At 39.7% G+C, this 20,131-nt stretch overlaps 4 protein-coding genes and 1 long non-coding RNA gene across 6 annotated transcripts in view; 3 read left to right on the plus strand and 2 right to left on the minus strand.

Annotated features, from left to right (window-relative positions):
* The window catches only part of tnn (tenascin N), a 52,620-nt gene extending 50,167 nt beyond the window's left edge, over positions 1–2,453 (minus strand). Inside the window, exon 1 of the mRNA XM_051070036.1 lies at positions 1,809–2,453. The gene's annotated coding sequence lies outside the window, so the exon portion shown is untranslated. The remainder of the gene's footprint in view (positions 1–1,808) is intronic.
* mrps14 (mitochondrial ribosomal protein S14) lies at positions 1,355–3,537 on the plus strand. The gene is made up of 3 exons (XM_018676694.2): positions 1,355–1,485; positions 2,460–2,624; positions 2,962–3,537. Exons 1-3 carry the CDS (start codon positions 1,417–1,419, stop codon positions 3,142–3,144), a joined length of 417 nt encoding a protein of 138 aa, XP_018532210.1. The 5' UTR covers positions 1,355–1,416; the 3' UTR covers positions 3,145–3,537.
* Positions 3,538–3,713: 176 nt separating this feature from the next.
* cacybp (calcyclin binding protein) lies at positions 3,714–7,569 on the plus strand. Its single transcript, XM_018676693.2, has 6 exons — positions 3,714–3,864; positions 5,024–5,234; positions 5,345–5,441; positions 5,549–5,648; positions 6,041–6,135; positions 6,497–7,569. Exons 1-6 carry the CDS (start codon positions 3,847–3,849, stop codon positions 6,657–6,659), a joined length of 684 nt encoding a protein of 227 aa, XP_018532209.1. The 5' UTR covers positions 3,714–3,846; the 3' UTR covers positions 6,660–7,569.
* Positions 7,570–8,911: 1,342 nt separating this feature from the next.
* On the plus strand, positions 8,912–18,028 carry plk3 (polo-like kinase 3 (Drosophila)). Its single transcript, XM_018676690.2, has 15 exons — positions 8,912–9,273; positions 10,413–10,520; positions 10,649–10,765; positions 11,080–11,209; positions 11,340–11,427; positions 11,903–11,998; positions 12,142–12,340; positions 12,563–12,689; positions 12,981–13,096; positions 14,185–14,305; positions 14,417–14,500; positions 15,036–15,198; positions 15,471–15,600; positions 15,763–15,873; positions 16,041–18,028. Exons 1-15 carry the CDS (start codon positions 9,058–9,060, stop codon positions 16,236–16,238), a joined length of 2,004 nt encoding a protein of 667 aa, XP_018532206.1. The 5' UTR covers positions 8,912–9,057; the 3' UTR covers positions 16,239–18,028.
* The window catches only part of LOC108883492 (uncharacterized), a 63,680-nt gene continuing 57,757 nt past the window's right edge, over positions 14,209–20,131 (minus strand). Inside the window, exon 4 of one of the 2 annotated variants that reach the window (XR_001960935.2) lies at positions 14,209–14,342. This is a non-coding gene — a long non-coding RNA (uncharacterized LOC108883492). The remainder of the gene's footprint in view (positions 14,343–20,131) is intronic. The other variant, XR_007813031.1, reaches the window with a different exon arrangement.

Genomic DNA, 20,131 nt, shown 5'->3' on the forward strand with positions numbered 1-20,131 from the left:
CAGCAGAAAGGAGTTTTTGCCAACCTACACAAAGCTTTATTTTTGCTGGCTCATGCTGGCAGCTGGCATTTATCATACATTTTACAATATGGGAATATAGAGGGGTCACCTTTCAGATCCTCTCAAGCCTTTTAACACATATCATGCTATGGTGGTAAAGCAAAGTACAGAGGGTGATTTTGGAACAGCCACGTCAGGAGTTTGAATGATGAGCCAACACCAACTGAGAGCCAAAAAGCGGTTAAACCATGAGATACTTCTGCTGTAAAATGACAATGCTGTATTATTCAAATCTCAACAACTGAACAAAAACGTTCTTCTCCCTGTTTACAACCGTGTAATTTTACAATTACGGTGATTTGAAAAGATCTGTTATCTAACCAAGAAAATAAAAGACAGTTGAATAGTTTAAACTCAAGTAAAAACAGAAGTTGGCATTTTATACAAGATCAACATGATGCAGTTCATCTACTGCCATTTATCATTTAATTCAATGCTCAGAGGCCTGTGTAGATTTTCCAGCCTTCTGCATAATGTTGCTCTCTGTGGAGGAGACACTGCCTGCAGTTTGTCATGTGTTAATATTTATCCAAGCGAACATCCCCTAAAGGCTACAAAATAAAGGGAATTGTTAAAGAAGACTTTAATGTAATCTTCTGATATTGTTCAATCTTATTCTATTAAACTAAAGAAGATCTGTTGAAAGAACACAGTGCTCCATTTTATATATGTACTTCCCTAAACACAAGGTTTTCATTGTTAGGGGCGTTAGGGGAGAAAAGATGGGTTTCAGAATATTTAAGAATAGGATTTCAGTCAGACATAAGGTTTAGATTCAATAAAAAGAGGAAATCGCTCTTTTGGTGGCTGGTAAGAGAGTGAGTATGGGCTTATAATCATGTAACAACACTGCCACCTGCTGGTTTTTGAGTAGCACCACAAGGGTTTAAAAATGTAAACTCCAACCTTGGACTGACTCCTTCGTTAGTCACATTAAAACTGCAAAGGGCCATGGTACTGCTGGTGTTGAGCTAGTATTCATGTATTCTGTCATTGTTGATACCAAATCCCAAAATAACAATTAGATATCTCTGAATAAACTTGTAATACTCAGACAGTCCGTTTACCCATCGTATCAGGAGCTTATACCTGCAGCATAATCTCTTCAAATGTAATTTTTACCTTCTCGATGATTCATTTCCTGATACGTCAAACTCTAACTAAGCAAAACAATCACAACTAATGTCCGCTAAAGAATAAATCAGCTACTTTTCTATACCTAAATGTTGTCACCTCAGAATTCATCCAAATGTATTAAAATGTAGTATTTATGTGTCCTCCAGGTCAACGGGTGGCGATATTTTCCGTGTCGTCTCATCCTGCCTTCGTGGTATTGTACAACAAGTCAAAAACAACATGGCGACCCACAGGATAGCATGTTTAGGGTTAAATGCCCTTTATTCCGCTGTCTGTGCCCCAAAGCAGGTAACTTACATGTTCTAACGTGGCATTTTGTGGTTTAGGTTGTTTTTAGTACGACTACATCGCATACCTGTGACAGACGGAAAGAGAAATCAACGGTGACAGTGTTCGAGCTCGAGTAGCTTTCTGACGTTAGCTTCGCAGCTAGTGCTCAGTGACGACTTTTATTTTGTTGCTAGATAATGGCTTGTCTGTTTAAATGTAACAACAGCGGAACAGTCTGACTGGGATTAAATTCAAGCAATCCTCACGGGTTTTGTCTCTGACAGTTTATATAAGCATTAAAACCACTCGTAAAGCTAACGGTGACTTTAGCGCATCCTTACCTTTAGCTCTCCTCGCACTGATCGACTGAGGCGGATGTCATCAAATCATTCTGATACTTTTATTATCTTATTTCAGCAAATTAGTCACAGGGATTCCTATTGAAATGTTCACCTATGGGGACATACACTCAGTGTCCACTTTGTAATAATATTACAATTTATCATCTCCACAATTAGCAATTTAATACAACTACAATTGCAGTATAGTTACACAAAAAGAAAACATTGTCATCCAGTGGTCATTTAGATATTACATAGATTTATTGTATAATCTACATGAGGTTAATGGTTCTTTCCATTACTGTCGTTATTTTACTACAAAAATTAACAACCTAATGCTATAAAATCGTAGGTATCTGTGTATTTTAAAGACATCTTTGCTCCTTATAAGTTCATAATTTTGCCTCCACCAAAATGGTCAGCCTTGTAATCACAAGCAAAAAAAAATATACTGGTGGGGGTATTTTGGTTTCTGTACAAAGGTAGTACGGCTATGTTACCCCTAGATAAATCTATGCCTTCAAGAACAGCCTGCAATTTTCAGTTCAAATCTTGTTAGATGTTCACTTTGAGCTATTTACTCTATGTATGGTGCACAGGCACATGATATTAGCTGACAGTCTGTAACAACCGCTGGAACATTGTGTGCAGGCCCTGAGGAGCTGCTGGGGGGCCGTGGAGCAGGTGAGAGGTTACTATGTGGACTGGAGGATGCTGAGGGATGTCAAGAGAAGGCAGATGGCCTTTGACTATGCAGATGAGAGGGTACGGATCAATGCACTGAGGAAGAACACCATCTTACCCAAAGAACTTCAGGTAGGCTGCTATATCTCTAGTGCTTTGAGTGACATAACCAATAAGTTATATATGATACAAGGCAATATATCTGTGTAAGTATGTTGTGACTGTGTATGTGGATAATAGATAATTTGATAAGGGTGCTGATGATTTTGGTATATTCCATTTCTAATGTGAGATGAACTTCCACTCAATTTTGGTCAGTTGGTCTCAAAATAGTTTAATTTTGTTAAATCTCACCACTGTCTTTTGTGGTCATTATGGGAGATAACTAAGTAAAAGCAACAGCCAAATTTATCACAAATTATTTAATAATACAAAATAAAAACTGATTTCATCTGTAAAATCTTTGCAGGAGATTGCAGATAAAGAAATTGCTGCACTACCCAGAGACAGCTGCCCTGTGAGAATACGCAACAGGTGTGTGATGACTTCTCGACCCCGAGGAGTGAAGCGGAGGTGGAGGCTTAGTCGGATTGTTTTCCGTCACTTAGCTGATCACAACCAGATGTCTGGGATTCTGAGGGCAAGGTGGTGACTCGGGATGCATTGGACACTACAGCCTGACTAGATCATGAAAAACAGGCTGTTTCAATGGTTATGATCGGAAGAGGAGGACATTAACATTCAGTACTGGCTTGTTTTGGCCTTTTGGTGTCTGGATTCTTTAGTGGTATTAACTATAAGAAAACCATCTAACCACCACCCAAAAAAGCCTGGAATCCTGTACATTTTTAAATTGAATCCACTGAGATCACTGCAGCCAGACATTAATATGTCCATGTTTCATTGTGTTTCTTCTAAACATGAAAAAAAACAAAATACCTAATATTTAAAGAGGAAATGATAACGTGATTTCTCAGAGGAGTAAATGTCCATGTAACTTACTGTACTCAGAAATTGATGAATAAATATTGTTGCATATTACTAACCTTTTTGTGTGTCTTAGTTTATTGTAAAATGTGTTGTTCGTGAAGGAAAGCCACATCAGCAAGGAAAAAGAAACCTGTAATAGTGTAAGATTTTATTGGTGAATGGCAGGAAAAAGTCCGCATCTATGCATGCATTTCATGTCAACACTTGGGTCCAGCAGGTGGCGGTAGAACACTTACAGACAACCAATAATCAAAAAGAAGAAGAAGAAGAAGCAGGAGGACGTGCTGCAGACTCAGAGCAGCGAAGAGAGTATAAGCACTTTTCTGAGCCAAGCTCACATTATCGAGAATAAAACAAAAACTAAATGGATCTTACCGAACAGGTAAACAGCATGTTTTCATTCGGCTTCGACAGAGCAACACTAAGTTTTAAAATATACATATATATATATATATATATATATATATATATATATGTATATAACCTGTGGCTGAATGAGTCCACTTGAACAATGCTACGTTAGCTAACGATATTTAACTCAGTCACTTAGCAAGCCACTGTTAACAGGCAAAGTGACATCTGTCATTTAATCTATCGTACATTTTAACAAAACTTGAACGCGGAATTGCCAGGGATGATTTGGGTGCCTAGTCGTGTTTGGCGGTGTTTGTCAGCAGCTAGCTAGCTAGCTAGCACTAAGCTAGTTTTGACTGAAGTTGACTAGAACATTCCAGCAACGTAATGCTAACACAGCTATTGTTAGCTAACGCAAGAGATAAATTTTGTCATCGTGGCATCGATATAAAGATGAAGAGATTCAACATAATTTTTGGCTTAAATTTTACAGAGTTTTAGAGAGTATATTGGGTAACAAAGCACAGAGGGTAGTTTGTGGCATCTTATGAATACCAACTGCCTGAGCTCTCCTCATGTGTAGTAACAGGGTAATCGACGTGTGCCTAAAACTAAAGATAAGTCTAGTCTAAAAAATATAGCATATTTATACACTACTCATTCTTATAGGTGGTAATGTGAATGGCGCCAGACACTTGTCCTTCATGAGGTGGACAGGGCTGGTTTACATTGGTTAAGACACCAAGCAAAACAAAGACAATGATTTAAAAAAAATGTAGTTCATTTTAAAATGATTATTTTAGACAGTACAGTGAACAAATGATTACAGACGTTCTCTATTGTGCAACTTAAGATTATTGGCTTCTAGAAAAATGAGATGTAGCACATGATTCAGGGTCAAATGTCCTTAATTTTGACTTTGGCACTATGTCTTCCAAACTGTTTTCCCTCAAAACTACAATAAAAATGTATTTAATTTAATTGTCATCAGAGCAACACTTTGTGCAGTATCTACTTACTTAAACTTGAGATATGATGTGTGAGGGACTTATCTTTTCTGCTGATCAAATAATGGAGAAGAAATTTTAGCGCTGGAATGTGTACCGAAGTAAAATGAGTTGTTGTCTATAAGCTGTCCAATTCAAGGATGAGTATTTCTCACTGGTCTTTTACTCTCTCTAATGCAGATCAACCAGTTGGAGGCAGACTTGCAGGAGCTGGGATCACTCTTGGAAAAGTCAGAGAGGAAGAGAGTGCACGAGCTGCTAAAACAGGAGCAGAAGAAGGTGGAGAAGGAGCTCGCAGTCAAACGTCAACAGAAGGAACAACAGGCCAAGAGACAAGCTGACCCATCTGCGGCCTCTAAAGCAGCGTACACAGTCAAGATCACCAACTATGGTATGGTGCCATTGTTCAGTCATTTGTGAGAAAGTGTAACAGTGAAGGTGTGTGTGTAAGAACTACAAAAGAATTTTGAAGTTGTTCACCCTCTTGTGTCTCCTATGCAGCTTGGGACCAGTCAGAGAAATTTGTCAAAATTTACCTTACACTGAAGGATGTGCACAAAATTCCATCAGAAAATGTGGAGGTCAGCTTTACAGAAAGGTAAGGTGATAATCAGCACGTATGATATATATGTATACACACAGTGTTTATTATTCCTCACTTGTTGTCAACCATACAATTGCATTTGTTTTTTCTCTCTGTTGCAGGTCATTTTCTGTTCTGGTAAAAGATCTAGACGGGAAAAACCACCAGATGACAGTTCTTAATCTGTTAAATCCAATCGATGAGAAGGACAGCTACAAAAAGGTGAATACAGCCGATGCATGTGTTTAAAGGGATAGTTTGTATTTTTTGACAGAGGGTGACATAAGTCATTGGTTGTTGGCAAAGACAAACTGAGGCAGTGAGTCTTGCACTTGCTAATCAGTCTGCTTATAGACAAAGATAAGAAGGTGTTAAGTGGTTCTAACTAATTAAGGCATTTTAAATCATAACATTACATGGCTAATGGCTAAGATGTTGGCCAGATTAAATCAAGATGACCTCCCTGTTGTCACATTTCTTGCCAGCTGTTGAATGCAGTCTCACTGTTCACTTTGCATATTACTCTTGGTTTTGATCTGCCAATTCCTGAACAAAATATTTGGGTGTCTTTGTCTTTCTGAAAGACCTGTAACCACTTTTCTTCCCTGCAACAGATAAAAACAGACGTGGTCCTGGTCATGTGCAAGAAGCAGGCAACAAAGAAGTGGGAGTGCCTAACAAAGGTGGAAAAGCAGTCTAAAGAGAAAGAGTAAGTTCAAAAAAATATGAATTTTAGTTTTAGCAAAGTTGCTCAAATGAGTAAGTTCATAACTTGTATTGCACAGCATATGTGGAAATGCATCAGCAGCAGCTAAAGACTCACTGACAGGAGAAGTTATATGACAACTAAATTTCAACCATAATTATCTAACTATTTGAAACAATGCTAATTTTTACATCCACATCTGTCAAGTCAATCACAGCACACCTTGTGAAGCACGTTAAAGTGCAGTACCAGATCTGTGTGCCAGGTGTCACTGTGTATGAGGCAGGGAATACACAAACCTAATGCTCCAAACAGTTCAGACATGTACACATCCTTATAGTTTGTCCCTATTGCCTCTCAACAGTAAACCCAACATGGATGAGAACGCAGACCCCAGCGAGGGCCTGATGAGCATGCTGAAGAAGATCTACGCAGAGGGAGATGATGAGATGAAGAGAACCATTAACAAAGCTTGGTCAGAGTCCCAAGAGAAGAAGATACGAGGAGAAGACATGATGGACTTGTAAACTGCACTCAGTGCTTTTCCACAGCAAGACCAAGTGAGATCTTCCAGGGCTGCGGTGGACATGACTTGAATATTAAATATTACGGGTTAAAACAAAATCCTAATATGAATTACATTCCCACAAAATCTAGAATTGATCAAATTGAGATACACTGCTCATAAATAAGGTGGCAGGAGTAATGTTTAAGCCCTGGATGGCCTCATTTTGGCCCTGCTTTGAAAACCAGGCTGCTGATGTTCTGTTAGTCATTGATCATAATGCATAAAGCTGTCAATAAATCATGTAAACATAATGGTGCTGTTCACCAGCAACCTAAACAACACAGCAAGAAATCGTACTGACCATGATTTTTTTTGGTATAGTTAGTTTTAAAGGATTAAAGGACCACAATGCAGTTGTTTTTTCACGATAAATATCCGTCAGTAGGACATGGTTTGCACCAGATGTTGGTCATTGAAAACTGTTTATGTTCCGTAAAATCACGTGTTAACTTGATCCTGTGCAGAATTCAGTGCAGCTAAACTGAACTGATATTTAAAATGTTTTCAAGTGTCTGACATTTGCCAAAGTCACGCTCATATTCCTTCAGTGAAGACAACCAGAGGGCTCTTCAGACTGTTTTAGTCTTTACATCTGCCTTTGATATTTTTTGTCATTCCTTAAATAGATCAGATGAGATAGCTTCACAGTGATGGACAGCTTTCTACTATCATTTCTACTGACGGTTTAGCTGCTCACATTGTGAGTTTCCCTCCAATATTTGTGAATAATGTGAAAAAAAGACATTTTAATTATGAAGAATAATAATTATTAATAATGTTTTACTTTGGCTTTTCTTATGGTCTTACATGTATTGTTGTCTGCCCTCAGGTTGTTCATGCAGTTGAAACAAATATAACTTTTGAACTGAGTCCTCTTTGTCTTTATTCCATTTATTAGGCCACACCACATGTTTTCACTAAGTGTTTGAATTTTGTGTTGTCATATTTAAGATTTGCCCTTACAGAGGCGAAAAGATAGTTTTTTATTCTGAGACTGGTTTACCTGAGATTGAGCTTTACCCTTAAAAAAAAAACCTATTACCTAAACTAAAGCACCTAGATGACTGTTTGTGATGCAGAAAAGCTTTCAATGGTTAACGAACTGTCTTGCTTTTATAAACAGTCACCACACAATTAAATAAAGGGAGTTTATACAATCGAAGTACTGCAGGGCATGGGCTTTCTAGTTTTTGTCCACCAGGTGGCAGCTGGGATCAGTAGTTCACATGCGTTTCTCTGGGTTCACTCACAGGAGAAACAACCTAGGGGTTTTTTTTTTCTATTGTAGAAATTTGAGCTTTTATTTTGTAGGGCTTCTGAAGAGTTTAGCAGAATAACAAACACATTTTTACACCTTCAGTTTTGCGACTGAGACTCGCTGCAATATCCTTATGATCTGTAGGCCCAGAATAATTTTTAAATCATGTAACTGTTTTGGACACAAAGATAGGAGTCATACTAATATTTCCATGTTACTATGGCTGCATGACTACTTTGAATATGTTGTTATTTCTACATTAGCTCTCATTTGTATCATACAGTATGGATACATTGTATTTTACCAGAGATGCATATAAAATGTGCAAAACTGGAGGGCAACACTGATTACTGCTGCATTAATCTAATGTAAAAACACAACATGTGTCCTCAAATCTATTGTAAGAGTCCAGGTATTTATATGAGGACTGGTTTCATGGATAGTACATGGGGCCAACCATCAGAGCAGAAGTCAAAATGATAATAATAAAGGCAGAATAATTTAGGCTGGCTGAGACATTCACTGGCACTCTTGCATTTCTTAATATAATCCCTTAAATAATGACAGAGCAAAAGTTAAGAGCTCGGATTTAAGAGAGTGTCCCCAGCCTTCACCCTCCCACAGGACTCCCTTTGACCCTTGGAATAAACTGTAGGTTTGTAGATTAAAGATGACAGACAGTGGAACCCCCCCCCCCCGCCCGGGTCACAGCGTGTCATTGGCCTCCCAGCAGCACCGCGACACGAGCTACGTTAACGTGAGTAATAGACCAATTCTTTTCTTTTCTTTTTTTTCTTTAACGAGCCTCTTCATTCATATTTTTCTTCTTACATCCCAGATACTGTTTTGATTGAGATTCTGTCTGAGCAAATCGTCTGGACTTTCTCCGCCAGTGCGCCACCTGCATCCCGCCCCCCTGCTCCGTGACGTCGCCTGCCTTATATAGCCGGAGAGAGCCGAGCCCAGAGACACGCCAGATGGATACAGTTGGAAGGAGCGGACGCATCGCTACGCACCAGACCGACTAGTGAGACGAAATAAGCGAAAGGGATACACATACACGCACGCACGAACTGATCATTTTCTACCACTGTGCTCGATGGATACCGGTTGTTTCAGCGCGGCGCAGCGTATTTCGTGCCACGCCATGAATGCGGATTTATTTAAGTCCGTTCCGGAGCGTGGACCCCAACAGTCCTCTGCCCCGGTGAAAACCAGCAGGAATAAACCTGAACAAACCAAACCAGAGCTGGCCCAGGTGGTGACAGACTCCAAGACGGGAAGATCTTACAGTAAAGGGAAGCTTTTGGGAAAGGTACGAAGATTTCTTTGATTTTTTTTTTACATGTGATTGTCTCTCGCTTCACCACCGGAATCTTTTTTTTTCTTCAGACGTGTTTTTTTTTTCTTTTATCTGTGACGGATCTAGAGTTCGTCTTAATGAATCGCTGTTTCGGGTTGATACGGAGGCTGTCGATGATTTAAACTTCATTATCAGCTATTTTTCCAGGTGTGTTACTGATGCAGGAATAGGCGAAATGACCTCGTGGTGGATGTGACCAATCTTGCCCCTGCTGTGCGCGTCATTGCTGAATGAATCAGGCGCAAGGTGTGCCCGGCTCCCGAGCGCACACATGATTGGCAACACCTTATAAAAACCCTAAGAGTTATTACCCAGACGAATCTTTGCATTTAAATTGCGTCTTAGACGACTCTTAAACCGAAAACCAGTCTGTCTGACTATGCTATTGTCCCTCCCACTTTCTCTCTCTCTCTCTCTCTCACACACACACACAGTGTCGTCCCTGTAATGATTTTTGACACAGTATGTGCTGTGTATGAATGGAGCGACTGTATCAACATGTTGCTCGTCATCGATACGCTGCGTCGGGCAGCCAGCCAAGTCCCCTCTCTCTCTCTCTCTCTCTCTCTCTCTCTCTCTCTCTCTCTCTCTCTCTCTCTCTCTCTCTCTCTCTCTCTGCTGCCTGCCGCAGAGCTGGAAACGTCTCCGTCAATTTCACGGTTAATGAATGCAGCAGCAGCCCGGTCTGCCTCATCCCTCATGTCCTCAAGCCTATATACTCTTGATTGCATTAGGAAAGATGCAGCAATAAACAGCAGTAAACATGGTGTGATTTTTTTTTTTTTTTTTTTTTTTTTTTTTTTTTTTTTTTTTAGAAGCACATCAGAACATCCAAAGCAACAAAAGATGCGGATTACCTTTTTGATTATGAAATGATTCATTTGAATAGATGAATCCTTGCATATTACCTCACCTGATCCTTTGCCTCCATGTCAGAATTGGTTAAATCACAGCTGAATCATTTTAATTGCTGTGTAAGATATTGATCCATGGATCAAAGACTTGCCATTGAGGCAGATTATTTATGGCCATTGCAGGTTTTCAACCTGCTGCTCTAACTGATCATAATGCATGTCTCTCCCCTCCTCAAGGGTGGCTTTGCTCGATGCTACGAGATGACAGACCTCTCCACCAACAAAATGTATGCTGTGAAGGTGATTCCACAGAGCAGGGTGTCCAAACCACACCAGAGGGACAAGGTACGCCATCACACTCGCTTGTTTGTTTTTATCAAAGACTATGATCCATGACTGGACTCCAAAATGTCTGGGTTGTGTTTGATTTGAAATATACTCACACGATGGAATCGATTGTTGAATTTCCACAGATCACGAACGAGATCGAGCTACACAAAACCCTGTCACACAAGCATGTGGTGAAATTCTCTCATCACTTCGAAGACCAAGAAAACATCTATATATTCCTTGAACTCTGCAGTCGGAAGGTGAGACTTGAGAAATCTCTAGAACAGTCAGCACTGTTTGCATGTGTCCTGCTTGCACGTACACAGCTTTCCCCTGTATTGCTCGACAGTGGTGCAGTGGAAACAAAACAATATAATCATTTCTCTTCTTATACTGAGTACTCATATGTAACAGCCAAATCACTATTGACGTAGAGTCCCAGGCACCCACCTGATTTACAACAGCACCTCATTTCTATGCTACTGTGGCTGTTTGTTTGTGCATGCAGCAGCATTGTACAGTCTCGGTGACGGATGCAGGGTTTGACAGTGCACTCATTGCTTTGTCTCTGCAGTCCCTAGCACACATTTGGAAGGCCAGACACACACTCACGGAGCCAGAAGTGCGATATTACCTCAGACAGATCATATCCGGCCTCAAGTACCTCCACAGCAGAGGAATCCTGCACAGAGATCTCAAACTAGGTATGTGATCATATAATGGAAAAAAAATGCACGCAGGCATCCCAGGAATCTGCTGTGACTTTTCTGGGGGGCAGGCACATGTTGTTATCTGTGGAATGATGCTGACTGGGCAAATGTCTTTCTCTTTCAGGCAACTTCTTTGTCAACGAGAACATGGAACTGCGGCTGGGAGACTTCGGACTCGCTGCCAAGCTAGAGACAGTCGAACAGAGGAAAAAGTATGATTTTTTTTTTTTTTTTTTTTTTTTTTTAAATCTAAAATAGTTGGCTAAAAATCAGATTTAAAAATGGCTCTATATACCAATTTCTTCTTTGATTTTTAAAGTTAAAAGCCACACACATCACTTTTTGAGGGGTATCTATATCTTAAACATTAGTCTCCATTTTCTAGGCTTGTATAACGCACATTTGATCTAAAACCATTACGTCAGTTACAAAGCACATTCTTCCTCCCACAACTTTCCCCCTCAGTAAGTACCTAACTAAAACTGGTTTCCAAGTGGCAGTTGAATGTAGCGCTTAGATCACAGTTTCAGTACCTGTTTGACACCTTCCTGTGGAATACCAGAAGAATGACTGTGACAGAAAAAAATAGCTTTAACCACCACTTCCTTGTCTGCATGCTGCATCTACAGAACAGAAAATGAACTGTATAGCTTGAGGCATTAAACCTATCCAATTTTTTTTTTTCAGAACAATTTGTGGGACTCCCAATTATTTGGCCCCTGAGGTGCTCAACAGACAGGGCCATGGCACAGAGTCTGACGTTTGGTCTCTCGGATGCGTCATGTGAGTTTTTGTTTGTTTGTTTGTTTTTTATTGCTAATTTTAACCACTTGTGTAAACAACAGGACCAGTACGATCGCATTCAGTCTGATTCATTATTTTGACTCTTGATTTGATCAACGGCTGCCTTGGTTTCTCCTGTTCAGGTACACGCTGATGTGTGGCAGCCCTCCCTTTGAGACTCTGGACCTGAAGGAGACCTACAAGTGCATAAAGGAAGTTCGGTACAACCTGCCCTCCACGCTTTCCCCCGCCGCACAGAAACTCATCTCAGGCATCCTGCAGAAGAACCCCAGCGACAGACTCACACTGGATCAAATCCTCAACCACGAATTCTTCACCAAAGTATGTCATAACTAATTGTGTCAGTTTAAATGAAATAATAATGAGATGAAGGTGTTTTGTTTAGGCAGTGGGGGGATTTTATGCTTGAAACTAGCACAGAATATCACGTCAGTGCTTGATGCATCATAGACCTCACAAAGAATGAGCTGTGTGCCCTCTACTTCCCTCTCACATCTTCCTCACCTTTTGTGTCCGCTCGCTCTCTGCCTCTTCCTCCTCTAGGGTTTCACTCCTGATAAGCTTCCCCCCAGCAGTTGTGTGATGGTGCCAGAGCTCCACCCCCCAAGCCCTGCCAAGAAATTCTTCACTAAAATGGCCAAGAGCTTGTTTGGCAAGAAGAAAGCAAAAGGTAAGCAGCACAGCAATCCAAGTGACTGACACAGTAGAAGGCTAGGTCATTTTGTTTTGCAAGTCATTGGCTTAGTTACATCTTTGTCCCTTTTGTTGATGTTATTGTGCAGTATCTCATCTTGTTCGTCCGGTTTTCTCTCGTGAGAACCGTTTTGGAAAATGTTTAAGCTAAACAACCAGATTGTTTGTTTCCCTTCAAGCATTTTCTCAGAACTACTTTAGGTATTTAAATGATCCAATGCTTAGATGTATTTGTTGTGACTTCAATGTGCAAATCTTGTTGTTATAGTGGAGAAGATTCCATGTGAGGATAAAGATGACAAGGACATTTCCAAACTGGTGTCAGGCATCGTTAAATGTTCAATCAACCGCCAGATCAGCTACAAGACAGTGGGACCAAATGAGGTACATATTTAATTTCTTTTTTTCCTATTTTGCAAGAAAAAAATGTTGATCTTGATTTGGGTGTTGGTGGGGGGGGGGGGGTCCAAGCTACTAATATAGTAATCAAGTCCCATAGCACTTCTCAACTGGTCTTAAATCTGCAAAAGGAAAAATGAAGGACATCCTTTATCTGTGATAACTGCTCTGCATACAGTATTTGAAGCAAGCTTAAAACCTTGCCAGCATGTTAATTTAACCAGTAAAACCATCTTATAAATGGAACTGCAATGGGAGTAGGGTGACTCTTTAATTATGAAGGAGAGCTGGAGTGTTTTTTGCTCTAGAATAAGACTGCTAATACGAGCTTTGAAGACCATCTTAGATGGACTGAATATGAGGCAAGCATATTATTTGAACAGTGGATAAAGCTTTTTTTAGCTTTATTATTTTTTATTAAGCTCATTTAGGCCATGTTTTGTGGTATGGCTCTGAGGAAACAAAAAACTCCTACAGATTATATCTTGATGTATTCTTTTTTTTAAAAGATTCTGATCCACAACCAGAACAGTAGGAAGCTCAATTAGACCAGTCCCTAATCAGGCTGGTCTAGTTTGTATTTATAGAGGCCAATAGATTGTTTGCTCGTTGGAGTGAATATTTCATTACACAAAGTAGTAGTCAAAAGTACCTTGATATGATATGCTAACAAACAGATCATTTTGCAGATAATTTAAAATCCGGTTTGTGGCAACATGGCATTAAACACTAAATCAATGGTGAAGCATGCTTGCAAGCATACAAAAGGAAACTGTGATGCTAGTTGTTTTTTTCTCAGTGCTGTGGTAGTAATATACTCAAGATTAAAACCTTTCAAAAAAAAAAAAAACCAAACCAACAAGCTGATGCTGTAGCAGAAGCTGGAAGTCTTTGTTTAGACCCACAAACGATAAGCAGGCCTTGCTCACAGTTATTTTTAATTCTGTAGTTCCCTTTTTTTTCACATGTAAATTTTTTTTTTTTTTCCGTCCTCTGCTCTTACTATCACTGTGGTTATTTTTCTTGTTATGAATGTGTGTTGACTCATCGTATCTCTTGTTGCTGCTGCTCAGGTGCCCTCTCCCACCGGTCAGCTGGTCAGCTCTGTGCCTCTGGAGCAGACTCCCGCTGAGGAGGAATCCAGGAAATCAATCTCTCGCTCCTTCAAGGGCACCATGGCCAGCAGCACTGAACGTAGGTTTCAGCGCTTCTTTTGAATAGATTTTTTTTCCTTTAAAAACAAACAAACAAACAAACAAAAACGTAAGTAATCAGTGTTTCACATTTTGCTTGTTTTCTCTCCAGCATGCGAGGATGTCCTGACCCCCGCAGCTGTTGCTGAATCGGCCATGAAAGTTCTCAACAGCTGCCTGGCCATCATGCCTGCAGGTAGGAGAGTGCAAAGCAGACTGAGACACAGAAGACTACAAGAGTACTTTTGACCTACTGCTTAATAATGATGTTTGGCAAGTTAGACCTGATGTGTGCTGAGTAGGCTACAGAGCACCAAAACAGCAAATAAATACGGCTACACTTAAGTCTTATATAACATGAACCATTTGTTACTTTCTGTTGCATTAAATTAAGAATGACGCAGAATCATTCAAGTTTAATCAGTCAGATCTTTCCCTTGCCTCAGCCGTTTCTTTAAATCCTCTGAATATCTGCTGACTCATGTAGCACCAAACACCTTGAAGCTTATAGCTATCCTAACATTATAGGGTCTTTTTTTGTAAAAATGCTGACATAGACTTTGGAAATATAAACACTACTTTTGGGTTCAGTCAGAATCGATATTATTATCCATCCATTATCTGTACTACTTATCCGTTAAGGATCGCAGGGGGGCTGGAGCCTAAGATATTATTATATGCTATGAAATTGTTCCACAATCCCTAAAAATTTTATGTCCTTATCTCTCTAGCCACCAGAAACCCACCGTGTTTGTCAAGACCACAGTCCTTCCTGTGGGTGACCAAATGGGTCGACTACTCAAACAAATATGGCTTTGGCTACCAGCTGTCCAACCAAAGTATTGGCGTGCTCTTCAATGAGGGAACACATCTCAGCCTTTGTGACCAACGCAAGTAAGTACTCTGAGTTACAGTATTTACTTAGCATGTCGTGTAAACATTTACATAAGACTTGACTAATATATAGGACTAGTCTCAGCCAAGTAAATGAACTGTGCTCCAACTATACTTCTACATAAAAGTAACCATGCCTTAATAAGTTTTATCACAATAATAGAATTCTTTAGGGAATATGATTTATTTATTAATTTATTTTCCTCCATCAAACAATTCAATTCTTTAAATGTGTTTTTTTTTGTTTGTTTGTTTTTTTCCCTTCCAAACAGGACAGTCCACTACTGCTTGACTAACAATAAACACTTCAGTTTCCCTGCCAACTCTCTACCTGAGCAGCTCCGCAGCCAGAAACAAATTGTAGAGCTAATGGCCAACTACATGGAAGAGAACCTCATGGAGGTATGTGCAAATTTGACTGTTTGATTAATCAAACATTAAATGATGATTATATATGTGTATTTTGAAAATAAGGATTTAAAGTTTATGCAAAGACAAAAGCTTCATCACTAACTTTTAAGTAATGTGACCTAACATGATCAAAATACTTTCTGTCTTCCTCAGGGTGGAGATGTACATTGTGAGGAACAGGTCTCAAGTGCTCCTCCTCTGCTGCTGCAGTGGGTGAAGACTGACCACGCTCTTGTCATGCTCTTCAACAATGGCACTCTACAGGTTCGAAAATGCTCATAAACTCTATATTTAGAGGCCTAGATACATTTATAAGACACAACACTGTAAACAGAAATACAACTGACACAAAAAATGGTCTGGGGTTTTAGGCTGTATTGGATTATGGCTCTCCTTTTCTCACATTCACACTCTGTTTTCAATCCTTTCAGGTTAACTTCTACACAGATCACACCAAGATTATCCTGTGCAAGTCATCTGATGACTCCTACTTACTCACCTACATCAGTCGGGAACGCGTCTCATACACTTACCTCCTCAGCATGCTGAATGAGATGGGCTGCACCCCCGAGCTACGACACCGACTCCGATATGTGGTGCAGCTGCTCCAGCACCACACTGATGCCTGAGAGCACGGCTCAGTGCCTCCCAGGCTGCCTAAGTGGCAGATGCCCTAGAGGCAACCTGAATGGTTAACACCTTTTCTTAGGCAGCCTGACTGGTTGATATCATTTCTCAAGCCAGTGCTGGGTGCCTGTTCAGTTGACTGATGTGAAGGCTGCTCAACTCCTCTGAGCAATATTCTTGTCTCGACTGGTGCTTAGGCTGCTGATTATCAAAAAGATTGACCTTGATGAACATCAAGCAGTCAGGAAGTTGCCCAATGCAGCATCTGCCTCCAAAGGTTTGTGCCTGTCCAGCTTATGCCTCCAAGGTATCCACCTGGAAGGTATTGATACCTAAAATAAGAGACTTCTACCTGGCCTGAAATGATGGATTCCTCAAAGGCAGATGCCTAAATGAAAACTCCAAATTAACTTCCCTCACTCACTCTAAACCACTGCTTCTTGGCTGGATTTTTTTAAAGCCACCACCCAACCCTGCAGCTTTCAGCTTCCCCTGATAGCCGATAACCCAGGCATGGTTTCTCAAAGGTATCTAAACACTAAAGTTGTCATGTTTGCTTGCAACGGAACATGGATAATCTTGCAGCTGGAATCCTTTCAGTATTTTAGCAGCAAGGTCATTTACGCCGTTGACTTGCAGCGGACCTGTGATCTTACAGCAGAGATGCTTTGGGAAGAAGTGTGGTTTGATGGGAGAGGGAGAGAAAGAGAGAGACCCTCCTACCCTCGGCTGGTTTCTGGCCTCTTTGGACTATGGTGCACACATTCATTTTTTCCCCCTCTTTTTTTAAACAAATTATATGAGCCAGCTATAGGATCACACTACGATCTTGACCTCACATGCACAATTAACATTCCTGGCCTTATTTGATGACAGTGATGCTAAAGGTTGGAGAGTCATTGCCTCTTCTGCTCCAACATCACTTTTGTATTTTTGTTAGTTATTAGAAACAAACTTCACTGACGTGGTACACAGTGTATTAAAGGGGCTACGGGAGCAACACAATTTTGCACTTTTTTTTTCTTTTCTTTGTAAATTCATCTGGAAAGCAAAACCTTTTACTACCACTTGTTATGTTTTATTTGTTTTTAAACGAGATACCAAAAGGCATTTTCTTTGTTGGTTTTTAAAGTGATTCAGTTTTAAATTCACGTACAGTAGGTGAATGTGTGTGTGTGCCACACGTGCTGGTAAACAAAACTGTTGGAATATGAGGGTTGGGAGGGGGGTGGGGATAAAAGTGCCTTTCTGAGGGATGTCTGTTTAGTGCAATAACAACCCTTTGTGAATGTCAAGCTGGATACAAACAAGATTTGAGATGGGTTTTACAGGTGGGATTTACTTTTGTACTTTGAGTCAAGTTTAAAAGTAAATCCACTAGCACTACACTCTCACTACCTGGTATAAGCTTTTAGAACAACTGGTAACATAAGTATATATCCCAGTAATATCTACTATGGAAAAAAGAAAACATTGTACTCCATTGTACTGTAATCCTTATTGGTTTACATTGCTTTCTCAACCCAGAGTTGTATCCTAAAAACTGTGACCTGGAATGCAAGTATTACGTACGTGTTTTCAAAAAACCCAACATTGTGAAAGCCATCTGCCAATTCAGAAGAGTCTTTATTTTTTGGCACATAATGTCTTGTTTATTTATTTTTTATTTATACATGTTTTTTTTATTTATTGTTGTGTAAATGTTAGTCTTGACACAAGGAATTCAGATCACCTTTTGTATGTAACGTATTTGGGGGAAAATGGGACAAAAATAAAGTTTATTGAAAATGAACTTGATTTGCATTCATTGTTGCAGACTGAAACATGGTATTTGAAGTGGTATAGGGCATCACTAGATAAGACAGTGGTGGCCACATTAGTGCATTAAAAGCACGCCATTTTTTCCTCACAATACTGTTTAGCAGTTTGTGCCTAGTGGTCAATGTTTGCCACTACAAATACAGTATTAGTCATAGAACATACAGTATTGTATGACTTTGCTACTGGTGCAAATATTTGGTGCTTCATTGTATCTCTTTGAAAACTAATGCATATTCTGCATATATGGTAAATTTTATGGGACAAAAACCAAAAATAAAGGCTTCACAAGATTAAGGAATATATATCTTAACATAAAATTGCTGTCTATGCAGATGATGTTCTCCTGTATTTAGAAAGTTGGCATGAACTAATGCTGGTTTTCTAGAGTGAAATCATAGTAATTAAAATAAATGCTGTCCCCTGACCTCTGTATTCTCTACTACTATTATGTATGGTTTGAAAAGTAGCTTAACTGAAACAAAAGGAAGTTGGATGGTGCCAACTCACAAGGGCAGCCTTGGTGAGGCCAATAAATTGTAGTAGTGCATGCTGTGACTGTTCAGTGTGGGGCTGACTCACGTGACCTGACTCAGGTTTCAGTGTTGACTCTTTGGTCTGTTTCTCCATTTCTTATGAAGCTTGTTGACTGGATGTTAAGCACAACTTTCCTGAGCAATCCTGAAACATTTCAGTGGTTTATTGCATCACTGTACCAGACAACAACACACACTTCTAGCCCACCCACAGTTAATACATATGCTACAGAGGACTGGCAAGAAACCTTGTTAACCGCAACAAAGTCTTGCAACATAACAACCGCACCTTAACTACTTCTCGTGTGTGCTACAGGCATCAAATGACAAACATCAAATGACACCACATTGCACAATGTAGCTGGTGTGTGTCTTCTTGGTGGGGTCAATCCTAAAGGAATTTGCTGTTTCCTTCTCTGATAAATGTGAAAAAAACACTGGAACTACATTCATAGTCTAAGCAACCATTGTAAGCCAGTGTAATCATGTTTTATCATGTTTCATGTGACACAGATGCATCCAAAATCTGATCTACTTTCTTAGAGTAAGAAACAATCTGTTCTCTACAAAGAGGAGCTTCTAAACATGACTCTGTCCTTCTTGCCCTGAGGCCTTGAGCAGTAACATCACTGACACACAAGAGTGAGTTTCTCATCAGAGTATCTATACACTACCAACAATAACTTCATTAACTAAACAGTGTCAGTAGTCTAAACCATATGAATGCCCTATAATAGCTTTGGCACAAACATGAAAATCCTGTTCTGTTTGATGCAGCTCAGTGTAGCTCATTACAGTGTCAGTACAGCGCCGTGTGACTCTGCACTGCTGTACAGGAAAACAACATGTCAAAATCCAGCATATAATGGAACTTAGTAAACACAGTATTTATGCATTAACCTAGGTAGGAACTTGGCACATAAGGTCAGAGCATCATCATGACTTTTATTTAATGGATTAGCCGATTAAAAACATTACAACAGTAGATTTTAGAGTAACAATTCAACAAAACAACATTCACAGCATTAATTGTTATGTCATCAACTAAGTATGGAAAAGGATTATTATTCCAAAATGTGAATTCAGTTTTCACATATAACCAAAACCGGTGCATATTTGCTGTGTTCATAAAAATGAAAAAATTATATGGATATGGAAAAAAAAAAACTGTTGTTCCCTGTTATCTGTTCGCTATGCTAAGAGACTCTATCTTCTGATAAGGACAAAATAGTTGGAGGGTATGATATCAATGAGAGATTGACATGACTGTTGGAAGCATGTCAAGCATGTTGTATTGTCTGTGCAAGACAGGGACACAATTTTTTTCTGTTAAGTTCCCGCAAATAGTTTCTGTGCCTGTGAATACCTTGAAAAGACAAAGAGCCCAGCTGCTATTTACACAATAACAGCCAAAAACCAGCTCGATAGAAAGCGAGTGATGACAGAGAATTAGTAAACTGTTAACCACACACTACTACCTGATGCTGCCTTGGCTGTGATGGAAAAAACCTGTCAGAAGACCTAGAATACAACTCTCATGT

This window comes from Lates calcarifer, linkage group LG4 (genome assembly GCF_001640805.2).
Source record: "Lates calcarifer isolate ASB-BC8 linkage group LG4, TLL_Latcal_v3, whole genome shotgun sequence".
In the NCBI taxonomy this organism is placed as follows: Eukaryota; Metazoa; Chordata; class Actinopteri; family Centropomidae; genus Lates; species Lates calcarifer.